Source organism: Dipodomys spectabilis, unplaced genomic scaffold (assembly GCF_019054845.1).
Source record: "Dipodomys spectabilis isolate Male_0828 unplaced genomic scaffold, ASM1905484v1 ptg000157l, whole genome shotgun sequence".
Taxonomy (NCBI): Eukaryota; Metazoa; Chordata; class Mammalia; order Rodentia; family Heteromyidae; genus Dipodomys; species Dipodomys spectabilis.
Window position 1 is genome coordinate 17,414,386 of NW_024870834.1, and position 12,545 is coordinate 17,426,930.

At 44.0% G+C, this 12,545-nt stretch overlaps 2 protein-coding genes across 3 annotated transcripts in view; one reads left to right on the forward strand and one right to left on the reverse strand.

Moving 5' to 3' along the window:
• Positions 1–1,600: 1,600 nt before the first annotated feature.
• On the reverse strand, positions 1,601–10,848 carry Samd15 (sterile alpha motif domain containing 15). The gene is made up of 3 exons (XM_042692833.1): positions 9,124–10,848; positions 6,521–6,619; positions 1,601–1,824 (listed from the first exon to the last, which is right to left on the reverse strand). Exons 1-3 carry the CDS (start codon positions 10,846–10,848, stop codon positions 1,609–1,611), a joined length of 2,040 nt encoding a protein of 679 aa, XP_042548767.1. The 3' UTR covers positions 1,601–1,608.
• Positions 10,849–11,273: 425 nt separating this feature from the next.
• The window catches only part of Tmed8 (transmembrane p24 trafficking protein family member 8), a 33,496-nt gene continuing 32,224 nt past the window's right edge, over positions 11,274–12,545 (forward strand). For both annotated transcript variants that reach the window (XM_042692659.1, XM_042692660.1), the window contains exon 1: positions 11,274–11,416. In XM_042692659.1, coding sequence (XP_042548593.1) covers positions 11,299–11,416 — 118 coding nt within the window. In that variant the 5' untranslated portion in view covers positions 11,274–11,298. The remainder of the gene's footprint in view (positions 11,417–12,545) is intronic.

Sequence of the window (12,545 nt, forward strand, 5' to 3'; positions counted from 1 at the left end):
AGTCACATTTACAATCTGACATTTTACTGATTATTTTGGAATGGAGTCTTGCAGACTTTTCTGTCCAGGCTGGCTTTGAATCATAACACTCCAAATCTCAGCCTCCTGAGTAGCTAGGATTATAAGTAGGAGCCACCATTACCTGGGTACTCAAATGTTTTTGAGGAAACCATTCAGTAAACTTGGAAATCACCATGGTTTTATTATTTTGCATAATCATGAGGCAAGCAAAACCAGTGGTACAGTGCTAGAGTAGTTTCTGATAAATATTTGGCCAATTGGGGAAAATAGATTTATCATCAAATATTAACATATGGCATACATGTTCATTTGTTCCTTCTCTCAACAACAACAAACAACACTAAGAAACATTTCTTTTACAGTGCATTCAGGTATAGGGAATAGACAAGGTAACCATTAGCCTTCAGATTACATTAGTAATATAGTGTGATTTTTTTTTTTTTTTTTAGGATTAAGAAATGAGTCCAGGAACTAAAGAGCAGAAAATGTGAATGAAGATAGAGGGGAGCTAGAGCCCTTCAAACAAGTGTTTACTAATTCCTTTTAAGAAATACAATCATGAATATACTGTAGCCTGAATTCCACTTTGAATTCCACTGTTTTCTCTGATGGCTAAAGGGGAACAGAATTTCCCTTGAAACCTTTCCTTTGAACAACAGAATTGCAAATCCTTTGTTTGCTTTGAATCTATAAATCTTAAAAAACAAAAAAAAAGCCAACTAAGCTTCTTGCCAGTTTTACATCCCTGACAGACAGTCCTTGGGGACTTGCAGCCATCATTGAGAATTAACACTAAGGTGGATGGTACCCTTTCTCCCTATCCATAGCTGGGTACCTCAGGGACCAGCTCCAAGAGGTAATTTCCTGTCTGTAATCAAGATAGAAGTTTTGTTTTCCCTCTAGATAAAGATAGTTAACTTCTATGTAATGACTTTTATATGCCTGGCTATTTTAAAGAATGTGATTTGCCTTTGCAATCTCTTTAGTAGCAGAATAGTGACATGGATCAGTTAGTGCTCCTTCAATAACATCTTCTTTTCTGTATTTGTGGAAAGGATTATCTGACTAATAAGAGATCTTATTCTACTTACTTATTTCTAGAAGATCTCATTACATAGCCCAGGCTGGCCTGGAACTCCCAATCTTCCTGTCTAAGCCTTCTGAGTGTTGAGATTTCTACATGTGTACCACAATACCCAGATGAGAATTTATGCCTAATTGTATTTCTCCAGTGTGCTCCCACTACTAAGTATTTTAACAGGAATGAAAGACAAATATTGCTGCCTTTAACAAAGGAGCTGCCTTGGAACACAAAAGGAAGATGCTGTGAGTCAGGAAAGAACTGGGAATGGAGCCAGCAATTCTAACTCTGATCCTCAATGAAAGGGGGCGAAAGAAAAAAACAAAAGCAGAAAAGATCACACCTCTTTCCTTAAGTAATTCACAGTTTGATCATTCAAGATAAGTGAGATGGCCTTCCTCAGTGGTTCATGAAGGAAAAAAAAAAACCAAAAAACACACTTCTTCCCCCAAATAAGTCAGTTTGGTTTTTCCAGCTAAGTGAGATGACTTTCTCTGTGGCTCATTTCACTTTTTCTCTTCGGGACCAGTCGTTTTTGGATCACAGTCCTGTAATCCTGCTGCTTTGACAAATTCAGTAAAGGTCAAGGAATCAGACTTTACCCCAGTATGACTTTTTTGTTCTAAAAACAAGCCAATATTATCCCTATAGGGAAGTCTGATGCTACGGCAGAACAATGGCTCTTCAATTCTCAGTAGCTCTCGTACATGATGAGAAATTAGCTGAAACGCAAGGGTAATTTTTTTTTTTAGTAAAACTAACTTGAAAATATAACTAAATCTAAGTTTTATTTTGTTGTCTATTCCTGTCATCAGTGTTATTTCCATAAGTCAGATTGTGTGTGTGACTTAAATTAATTCAATGGAAAAATCGAACATTGAAGCTTCCTAGACTGGCCTTATCAAAACCAAGTTCTTTGAAGAGAAATGTCACATGACTTACTATCTTTTTTAAAGCACTAAAGATGTTTAAATGCCCCTTGCATCAGTTGGCCCCAAGTGAATTAATTTTTCTCTTTTTAATGAAAAACATGCTACCTAGTATAAAAGCAAGGTAATATGTTCATTTGGGCCTGGTAGCCTATACTTGGATTCCCAGCTAATCAGGAGGCTGGAGGCAAGGAGGATCCCTTGAGCCCAGGAGATGGAAGCCAGCCTGGGAAAAATAGTGAGATCCTATCTCTGAAAAAAAAAAGTAGATAACATGTTTACATTAGGACCTTGAGTATTTCTGGGAAAGATTAATAAATAACTTGTCTAAAAAGAGGCTCAGCTTTAATTTGCAACTGAGAAAGATATTTCTTAAATTTTTCAAAACATATCACAAGCACTAAAAAGCAGATAGTAAGGTTTCAGCTGTTTTATTAGTATCTATACTTATTTATTCTGTTTTTAGGTTTAACAGTACTGGAGTTTAAACTTAGGGCCTCATGCTTGTAGCCAAATGTACTACACCACTTGAGCCTCGTACCCAGCCCTTTTTACACTGGTTATTTTCTAAGATAGAATCTCACTTTATTCCAGGAACAGTCTGGACTGTAATCATCCTATTTGTGCTGCTGGGGTGACAGAAACTTTTATGTCTGGCTGGTCTCTAACTGAGATTCCCCTGATTTCCACCTCCCAAGTAGCTAGGCTTACAGCCTTGGGCCACCACCTTGGATATGTTCAGTTTCTATTTTCAATCTCTAAACATAATTTGTATTCACTGAGTACAATGTCAACTTGTTATCCTATAGTCAGCTCTGATTGCCTTTTCAAATTCTAGATTTAATCCTAGTAGTTAATAAAAAATGGTATTTGAATTCCTATTCTGCATCTGGGTAAGAATAGAGTCAATGAAATTGCTGTTAAAACACTGCCAAATGGGTATGTAAAATGGATTTTTTAAACAAAGCTACTGGTGATACAAGACTAAAAGACATGGGACAGGAAATTCTAAGTCTGGTATTGCAATGCATTTTAGATGAAATTTTACTTGAAACCTACATTGTTTAGATTCTAAAGACAGTTTGTGAGTAAAAGTTGACACAGTTGCCTGGCATTCCCAGTGAGAATGTTAGTTGTTCTGTAGCTATGAGATTTCCAAGATAAAATCCAAATTACTGTAGGTGCCTCTTAAGAGTTCTCACCACATGATGCTACTACACTGACTACCTTCAGCTATGTGTATAAGATATATATCAAACAAAAATGAATTTCATGTTTAGATTTGATTCTATTTCCAAGACATCTTATTACATATATGCAAATATCCCCAAATTAAGAAAAGATCTGAAACAATTCTGATCTCAAGCATTCTGGATTAGAGATACTTAATCTCTACTAACCAAAACACTGGGCTGAGAAAGTCCTGTTCGCTTTAGCAGAATATTATAATGCAGACATTGAAAATGTTATAAAGTATGGAGGGCTGGGAATGTGGCTTAGTGGTAGAGTGCTTGCTTAGCATGCATGTGATTCCTCAATACCATATAAACAGAAAAAGCCAGAAGTGGTGCTGTGGCTTAAGTGGTAGAGCGCTAGTCTTTGAGCACAAAGAAGCTCACAGACAGTGCCCAAGCCCTGAGTTCAAGCCCCAGGATTGGCAAAAAAAAAAAAAAAACCACCAAGAAGCTAGAAGTGTGGCTCAAGTAGTGGAATGCCAGCATTGCAGCACTGAGTGAGAAAGCTAAGTGAAGAGTGTTAGGCTCTGGGTTCAAGATCCAGTACTGATATAACTTAAATATCCTCCCTCTAATTCAGTCATTCTCCCCGCCCACCCCCAGTAATGAGGAGTGAACTCAGGGAATTCTATTTGCTAGACAGGCACTTTATCACTTGAGTCAGGTCTCTAGTAGTCTTTTCCTTTCTTTCTCTCCTCCCCTCCACTCCTCCCCTCCGGTCCCTTTTTGCATTGGTTATTTGGTGCCCAGCTAGCTTAGACTGTGACCATTTTACTTATGTTTCTCATATTGCAGAGGTGTGCCTGCTGCACCCAGTTATTGTGCTTCCCCTGTAGCTGGAATAACAAGTATGTGCTACTGGTTGCCGTTGGTTGAGATGGAGTCTGGGGAACTGCTTTTTGTCTGAGCTGGCCTCAAACTGTGATCTCCCAGTCTCTACCTCCCAAGTAGCTAGAATTATAGGAGCCACTATGCCCAATTTTCAGTGATTCTTTTTTTGGGGGAAGGGAGAGTAAGGGGGTCCTGAGCTTTTTTTGCTCAAGACTAGCACTCTACTACTTGAACCACAGTTTTACTTCCTGTGTTTTGGTGGTAAATTGGAGTTGTGGCAGGAGGATATATGGACTTTCCTGCCTGGGCTGGTTTCGACCAGGATCCGCAGAGATCAGCCTCCTGAGGAGCTAGACTCCTGAGTAGCTAGGCTTACAGTCCTGGTAATTCTTTAAGCATGTCTGAGATTCACCATTGGATCATGAGAGTCCCCTATGTACCATATATTGATCTAAAACTACAAGTTGTTTAGTTTTTTTTTTTATGAACCAACAAGCAATTGACTTTTTGTCTAACATCTAAAGCAACTTATTAGGAACTTACCTGAGATAATAAGGATTATGAGAAATTGTTATTTGTGAGGATTACTAGATTTTTTCTAAGGACTCTAACTTCTACATTCTAGGATAGTGGCAAATACTGAAGGCTTGGCATCACTTCAGAACACTTTTTTCACAGGACCTCAAACAGATACTGTAATGCCTATAGTTTCCAAGAACTTGTGTTGGGGTCTCATAAACGTTTTGGCCAGGCTGGCTTCAAACCACAATTTTTTATCTCTACCTCCCAAGAAGCTAGGATTACAGGCATGGGCTACAGGGCCCTGGCTATCACAAAGATCTTTTGTGATGTAATGGGCAGTAGATATTTTGAGTATTAACTTCCTTTCCTTCCCTTCCTTTTCCTTCCCTTCTTCTTTCTTCCTTCCATTTGTTTTGTGGTACTAAGGATTGAACCCAGGGCCTCATATATGCTGAGCAAACAGTCTACCATCAAGCTGCACCCTTGGCTCTTTTATTTTGAGATACGGTCTTACTGAGTTGTCCAGACTGGCTTCAAACTTAACATTCCTTCTGCTTCAGCTGTCTGAGTAGCTGGGATTGCAGGTACATACCATCATACTAGACATAGAGAATTACTTTCTAAATAGAAATCAGAAGCAACTGTTGTGCTATTGTGGTACTTTAAAATAAGATGGATTTACTTACTGAATGGGGTAGAACGTGCCTGTAATTTCACCTACTCAAGAGGTAAAAATCAGGAAGATCACAGTTTGAGGCCAGACGGGGTAAAATGTTTGCAAGACTCAACCAATAAGGCAGGTATTGGTGGCACGCTCCTGTTATTGCTATGCAGGAGGTATAGTAAAGGATCATGTCCCAGGAAAAAGTGAAAAACCATATCTGAAAACTATGGCAAAAAGAACCGGTATTATCACTCAAGTGTTAGAGTAATTTCAGCAAGCACAAGGTCAGGGTGTTAAAGAGGAAAGGTTACAAATGAGATTATATATGCGATGAGTTATAAATTTTAAAATGCTACAAATGGAGAGAACTTTTAAGCAAAGGAAATTTATCATAGACTTTGTGCTAGAAAGATGAGCCACAAAGAGTTTAATGTGTCCCAGAACTAGAGGGAAAAAGATTTATACAGAAGAGTGGTAGGGTAGGTAGTGGTAGGTAGGTGACTGGAGAAAAGCTTCAGAGGGCCTTCAAGCATAAACTAGTTGGGACTAAATTGTAAGCAGAGGGAATACAAAGATGGTTTCTGGGGCTGGGCTCTCTAGCTCAAGTCTGTAAGAGAAGTAGAGATCAGGAAGAATCATAGTTCCAGGCTAGTCTGGGTAAAATGTTAAGAGATATCCCATCTCAACCAATAAGCTGAGTGTGGTGGTACATAGCTGTGGTCCCAGATATGAGAGAGGATATAGGTATTGACTTCTCTCCCCAGGTTAGCCCCAAACAAAAACTCAAGACCCTATCTAAAAAGCAACCAGAAAGTAAAAATGGGGAGAGGTGTGGCCCAAATGACAAGACCCAGACCCTGAGTTCTAACCCTTATAATACTAACCCTTATTCAGAAAGTTTCTGAATAGTAGTTGGCAAGTAAGAGCCTAAAAGCAGACCTCTTGAATCTAAAATGCCCACAGAGAGAGGTTAAAGCAGGAAGCTACTGCTATATTCTAGGACTGAGGCAATAAAGGTCTGAAGAGTGGAAATGGAGTAAACCTGAGGGTTTAATTGCCATCAGAATAATGATAGTTATTGATTCAAAGGAGAGGGAAGAAGCAACTACCCTGAGCATGGGGGATTGAGGTAAAATGTCACAACAGACAGAAAAAGGATTGGAAGAGGAGGAGGTTGTGCTGAGACAATGGTAGCACTGTTACAGAACGCTATAGGGAAACTTTGTATATAACTCACCTTCATGTCCTCAAAATCTGTTATCCCTATTTGAGGGAGATTTGAGCAGTTTACATGAATGAGTTTTCGGCCACTGATGAAGTTTGTAGTAAAACACTCCTGTCCAAAAAATAAAAACACCACCTTAAAGTGTGCTGCAATTGGAAGGAAAAGGAGAAAGGAAGGGAAAGGAGAGAAAGAAGCAAGGAAAGTAATCATACTTATCTCTAGTCCTATATTGAGAAAATTTATTTTGTATTGTAACACTTTTTTTTTTGTCAGTTATGGAGCTTGAACTCTGGGCCTGGGCGCTGTCCCTCAGCTTTTCAGCTCAAGACTAGCACTCTACCACTTGAACCCACAGCACCATTTCCAGTTTTTGGAGTGGTTTATTGGAGATAGTGTCTCACAGCCTTTCCTGCCAGGGCTGGCTTTGAATACCATTCTCAGATCTCATCCTCCTGAGTAGCTAGGATTACAGGCGTGAGCCACTGGCGGCTGGCTTTAATAACACATTTTCTATCTAAGCTCTTTGGGCACTGTCCCACAGCTCACTAGAGCCACAGTGCCCCTTCAGCTTTTTATGCTTATGTGGTCTGAGGAATGGAACCCAGGGCCTCATGCATGCAAGGCAAGCGCTCTACCACTGAGCCACCTTCCCAGCACTCATCTAAGCTCTTGATTCAATTTCATACTGCTGCTTCAAGGTTTTTTCTTTTTTTTTTTTTTTTCTTTTTTTCCCCTCCAACAACTAATGCTTCTTCTTGTCTCAATTATATTTTTAAGTGCAAATGGTTTAAGATCTTGGGTTATTTTGTAGTCATAGTTGGCATTGGTAAATTAAGAAATTTACAGTTGGGCACTGGTGGCTCACACCTTGTGAGCCCAGTAATCCTAGCTATTCAGGAGGCTGTGATCTGAGGATTGCAATTTGACGTCAGTTCAGGCAGGAAATTCCATGAGACTCTTATCTCCAATTAACCACCAGAAAACCAGAAGTGGAGCTGTGGCTCAAGTTGTAAAGAGCTAGCCTTGAGTGGAAATGCTAAAGGAGCTCAGTGCCAGTGGCTCATGCCTGTAATCTTAGCTACTCAGATGAGTAGCTTACATGCCAACCCAGGCATGTAAGTCCATGAGACTCTTATCTCCAATGAACCATCAGAAAACCAGAAGTGGAGCAGTGGCTCAAAGTGGTAGATCCTTGAGCAAAAGAGCTCAGGAACAGTATCCAGTCTTAGTTCAAGTCCCACTTAGTTCAAGTCCCACTTAGTTCAAGTCCCATGACCCACTCCCATCCAAAGCTAAGAGACACTACCCAGACCCCGAGTTTAAGCCCTAGTACTAGCATAGAACAAAACAAGTGCTCACCTTGAGCTAAAGAGTTCAGGGACAGAAGCTAGTCCCAGAGTTCAAGCCCCACAACGGACAAAAAAAAGTTTACACTGTTTTTTGGTAAAATACATTTGGGTTAATTGGCTAAACTTATGTATTTGGTAGAAATTTATAGTAGAAGTCAGGTAAGGAATTTGCAATTAAAGCAACTTGCAACTTGACATCTTTCTACAGAAAATATATTTTGAAATGTATTCTTTTTTTCTGGTCCTGAGGCTTGAAAGCAGAGCCTGGGTGCTGTCCCTGATCCCCTTTGTGCTCAAGGCTATTGTTCTACCACTTTGAGCCACAGTGCCACTTCTGGTTTTCTGATGGTTATTTCAGTGTCTCATGGACTTTCTTACCCAGGCTGGCTTTGAACTGCCATCCTCAGATCTCGGTCTCCTGAGTAGCTAGGGTTAAACCCACTGGCATCTGGCTTGAAATGGAAATTTTTATAAGAAAGGGTTTATAAAAATGTCTTGGTCTTTATTCATAGACTGTAGAGAAATGGAACCACAAGGATGGGTAGGGAAACAAATATGACCTTCTCTCTCTCCCCAAACAGAAATATATACATCAGCTACAGACTGGTTGTGCTAGATACAGTGACAAAGTATATGCTTATCATATGCAAAACCCCAGGCTCCATCTCTAGCATATTCCCCCTTCCCCTACACCGCAGTGACTTTCCTTCTAGTCCAGCATTTTTCTTTTCTTTTTTCTTGGTCGTGGGGCTTGAACTCTGGGCTTGGGTGCTGTTCCTGTGCTCTTCAGCTCAAGGTGAGTGCTCTACTCTTTGAGCCACAGTGCCACTTCCGGTTTTCTATTGGAAATAAGAGTCTCACAGACTTTCCTGCCCGGGCTGGCTTTGAACCGTGATCCTCAGATCTCAGCCTCCTGAGTAGCTAAGATTACAGGCATGAGCCACTGGTGCCAGGCTAGTCCAGGAGTTTTCTATATACTCTTTTTTTTTTTTGTCAGTCCTGGGGCTTGAACTCAGGGCCTACATACTGCTCTGACCTTCTTTTGCTCAAGGCTAGCACTCTACTGCTTGAGCCACAGCGCCATTCTGGGCTTTTAACATTTATATGGTACTGAGAAATCGAACCCAGGGCTTCATGCATGCTAAGCAAGCACTCTACCACTAAGCCACATCCACAGCCTGTATATATTCTTAATGAAGAGGAGGTAAAAACACAGGTCAAGTTAGAGAGCATGTAATTTAAAAAAAAAATGTTATTTTTGTGTACCTTGTATTGAGGGAAGCCTAAATAGCTAATCCAATCTGCAACTTTCTCTGGGCTCCATGTCAGATATTCAAAGTCTTTTATATACTGGAATTGGTACCGTTTATTAAACAGTTCCGCCAATTCTTGAGATGGATCAAATTCTGAACTAGAGGATGTTCCCTCATCCTGAGACATTGAGCGTAAGTGAAAGTATTCTGTACTGATAAAAGAAAGTAGTTTTTGGAGTTCTGGAGATGAGACTGAATCATCCATACTCACTAATTCAACTTCACTATCTCTAGCTGTGTCAGTTTCTTTTTTGGACAACTTTCTTGTTTGATACTCAGGGTGTGCACGCTCATCGTTGTCCACAGAACCATCAGATTTGATTTGCTTTGAACTGATTTCCTCGGAAGATTCTGCATGTTTCTCCCTAGTTTTGTCTTTACCTGATAACTTGAGATTTTTCTCTACTTCTATTTCCCCTTTTACTTCTAGTTTGGGCGACTGTGGTGGAATTTGATCTGTTTTATCAGGTGATTTCCCTGAATCCTCTTCTGGAAACTCTGATTTAGTCTGCTCTGGCAGTTCTTCACCTTTCTCCTCTGTTGATTCTTTTAGTGTTTCAGACTTCTCTAGTGTTGCCTGTTCTGTCTCCTCACTTGATTTCCTCTGCTTCTGTTTTTGATCTATTGGTTTGGTGTCCTCTAATGACTTTCTCTGCCCCTTCTCTGGTTCCATCTCTTGTGGTACTGTTACACCAGCCTCTTCTGGTGGACCTGTAACTTTTTCCTTATATGACTTTCTTCTTGTCTCCTTTGGAATTTCTGATGGCTCTGGACTTGTTTTGTCAATTGATTTTCTTGATTTTTCACCAGAAAACTCTGGTTTGCTCTCTTCCAGTGACTCTGGAACTTCCTCCTTAGTCGAGTCTCCTGGTTTTTCATCTGGAACCCTTGCCTTAATCTCTTCTAGAGACCCTGGATCTGCTTCTTCGGTAGATTTTCTTGGTCTCTGATCTGAAAACTCTGGTTTGCTCTGCTCTGATAGCTCCATACTTTTCTTTTCAATTGAGTCTTTTCGTGTGTCTTCTGTAATTTCCTTTTCAGTCATCTTTCCTGGCTGTACTTTCTCTTCGACTGATTTCTCACTTGGTGTGATCACTGGTGTGATCTGGCCTGAAGGCTCTAGACCTATGTCTTCATATTGTTCCTCAAATAGTTTCTCTGGAACCTCTTGTTCAGTCTCTTCTGGTATTTCCAATCTTGACTCGCCGATAGGAGCTTCTGGACCTATTATTTCTGTAGCTGACTCTGTGAGTTCATAGTATGTAAGAGCTTGGTTAACCTCCGCCAGTGGATCTATGTAGGTCTCATACATTTCATTCTCATATGTTTCATCATTCTCATACCTTGGATTCTCATACCTTTCATCGTAACCCAGTCTGGACGTCTCTGATTTCAACCCTTGGGAGCTCCCTGGTTTAGTTGGGCTGGACAGGTCTCTCTTGCTGTGAGGGTCTTCCTGGGCTGTCCCGGTTGGCTCCTGCGGTACGTCCTCCTCCCCAGCCTCGGCTGACTCTGGCTCTTGCCCAATCTCTGAGGATGGCTGTGGGCCTGCCCTTCCCGCAACGTCAATCTCGACAACCTCGTACGTTCCACTAAGCCTCGGACGTTTAAATCTCTCAAAAAGCGTGTATTCATCTTCGTCAAGGCTGAAATCATAATCCTCGGGGTCTGCTGACATCGTGCAGCTCCGCCGGCGGACGCGCCCTGGCCGCCTAGCAACCGCGACTTCCGACAGCGTCTCTATGGACACCGCGGCTTCCGGCGGCGGCTTCCGGACTCGGCCCCAGTTGAGATGGGTTCTTCCAAGCCCGGGCTTTTAGAGAAAAATTAGCGACCCGACCGCGCCGCCAGCCTCCGCTTGTCCGGCCGGCCCGGGGCCTCACGCTCTTCCCGCGGCTGCTTCGCCGTTGCTGCGGGACTTGGGTTCGGCTCCATTCGGTTGGGCTCGGCCGGGGTTCGCCTGGGCTCGGCTCCGTTCGCCTGGCCTCGGCGGGGCTCGGCCGAGGTTCTCCTGGGCTCGGCTCCGGTCGGCGAGGCGAGGCTCACCGCCTCGGCGTTCGCTCGGCCTTCGGCTGTTTCCGGAGGCGCTCGAAGCCCGCGGCGACGAGGCTCTGGGCGCGGGCTGCAGATGTCGGACCGGCAGGCGGCTGAGGGGCCGGGCTTCTGGAGCCCCGCAGTCCGCCGAGGGTCGGCGGGAGACCTCGGGGACCGCCCGCGAGTGAAGGGGAGCCAGACGGTCGCCTCAGGTAGGCCAGGCCCGGGCGCTGGGGGGCGAGCGCCGCCGGCCTCAGGCCCCGCGCCGCGCCGCGCCGCGAGCCCCGCCGCCTCGCTCTGCCTGGGTCCCCGCGGCGGGGCCGCCCCGCCTCGGCTCCCGCCGCTGCCGCCGCGCGGGCCCCCGGGGCCCCCGCGGTCCTCGTCTCCCCCATTCAGCCACGTCTCGGTTCCTGTCCCGCTTCCTTTCCTGAGTTGAGCCGCAGTGGTTGGGGACGGGGTCGCTTCCCCTTTCCGCTCCCCGCCGTCTGGTCAGCCCCAGTCGGGGTTCACATCCCACCTGCATCCGCCCGCCCCACCTACGGCTGCAGACCTACTCCCCCCCCCCCCCCCCCCAGCTTCAGGCTCCTCGTCGACCTCGCCCCCGGCCTCCCTGGCCTTCCTCCTCCGGCCCCCATCCCGGCCGGCAGGTCGCCTCGGTGTCAGGGCGGGAGGGCGGAGGAGCCGAGGCAAACGGAGATCTTCGGCACGAGCGTGAACAGCCTAAGCAAAGGCAGGAACTAGATGTCGGCAACCTCCCCCTTTCTCCAAGACAGCGTCTCCATTTCCACCCACACAAGTTTGTTTCCGCGGGGATCACTTGAGTGTCCCACGATGAAAGGGACTGCCGTCCTACCGTTTCTTCCTGGGCATCACCGGGGATGCACAAAAGGATGCTCTCTGAAATACAAAAGGGCAGAAGGCTGCGGGACTGGTTTCACTAAGTACTTAGCAAATGATTTTCCAGGTATGAAATAGGACGCGAAAAGGGCAGTGGTTTGGGTCCTACTGAGGCGCTAAAGCATCTGGATCCTCCACTGTAGACGACTGTGAGACCCAGGGCAAGTTACTTCATCTCCTGCTCTGAGTTTCCTCTTCTATTAGATGTGGGTACTAATAACACCTGCTTGGTAGGGGTAGTGGGACTGAGTGGGCCCTGTGTCTAAGCATTTGGTGTAAAGCGTACCGTACCACTATTCTCAACCAACTAAATTCCCCGTGCTGCCAGAGAAGGTGTTCCTTGGATATATATACCCCTTCCTGGGTATCCCTTCTATTTGAATCTCAAACAGCTCTCATCTTACAATGTTTACTTGTTCAGGCTTTCTCTCTCTCCCCCGCCTC

Excerpts from the sequence above, each read along its gene's own strand:
- Samd15 (XM_042692833.1), bottom strand. The coding sequence starts at position 10,848 with ATGTCAGCAGACCCCGAGGATTATGATTTCAGCCTTGACGAAGATGAA. Across the intron at positions 6,620-9,123 it reads TAGGCTTCCCTCAATACAAG|GAGTGTTTTACTACAAACTT; the intron begins GTACACAAAAAT and ends TTTTTTGGACAG. Across the intron at positions 1,825-6,520 it reads CAGATTTTGAGGACATGAAG|CTAATTTCTCATCATGTACG; the intron begins GTGAGTTATATA and ends CTTGCGTTTCAG.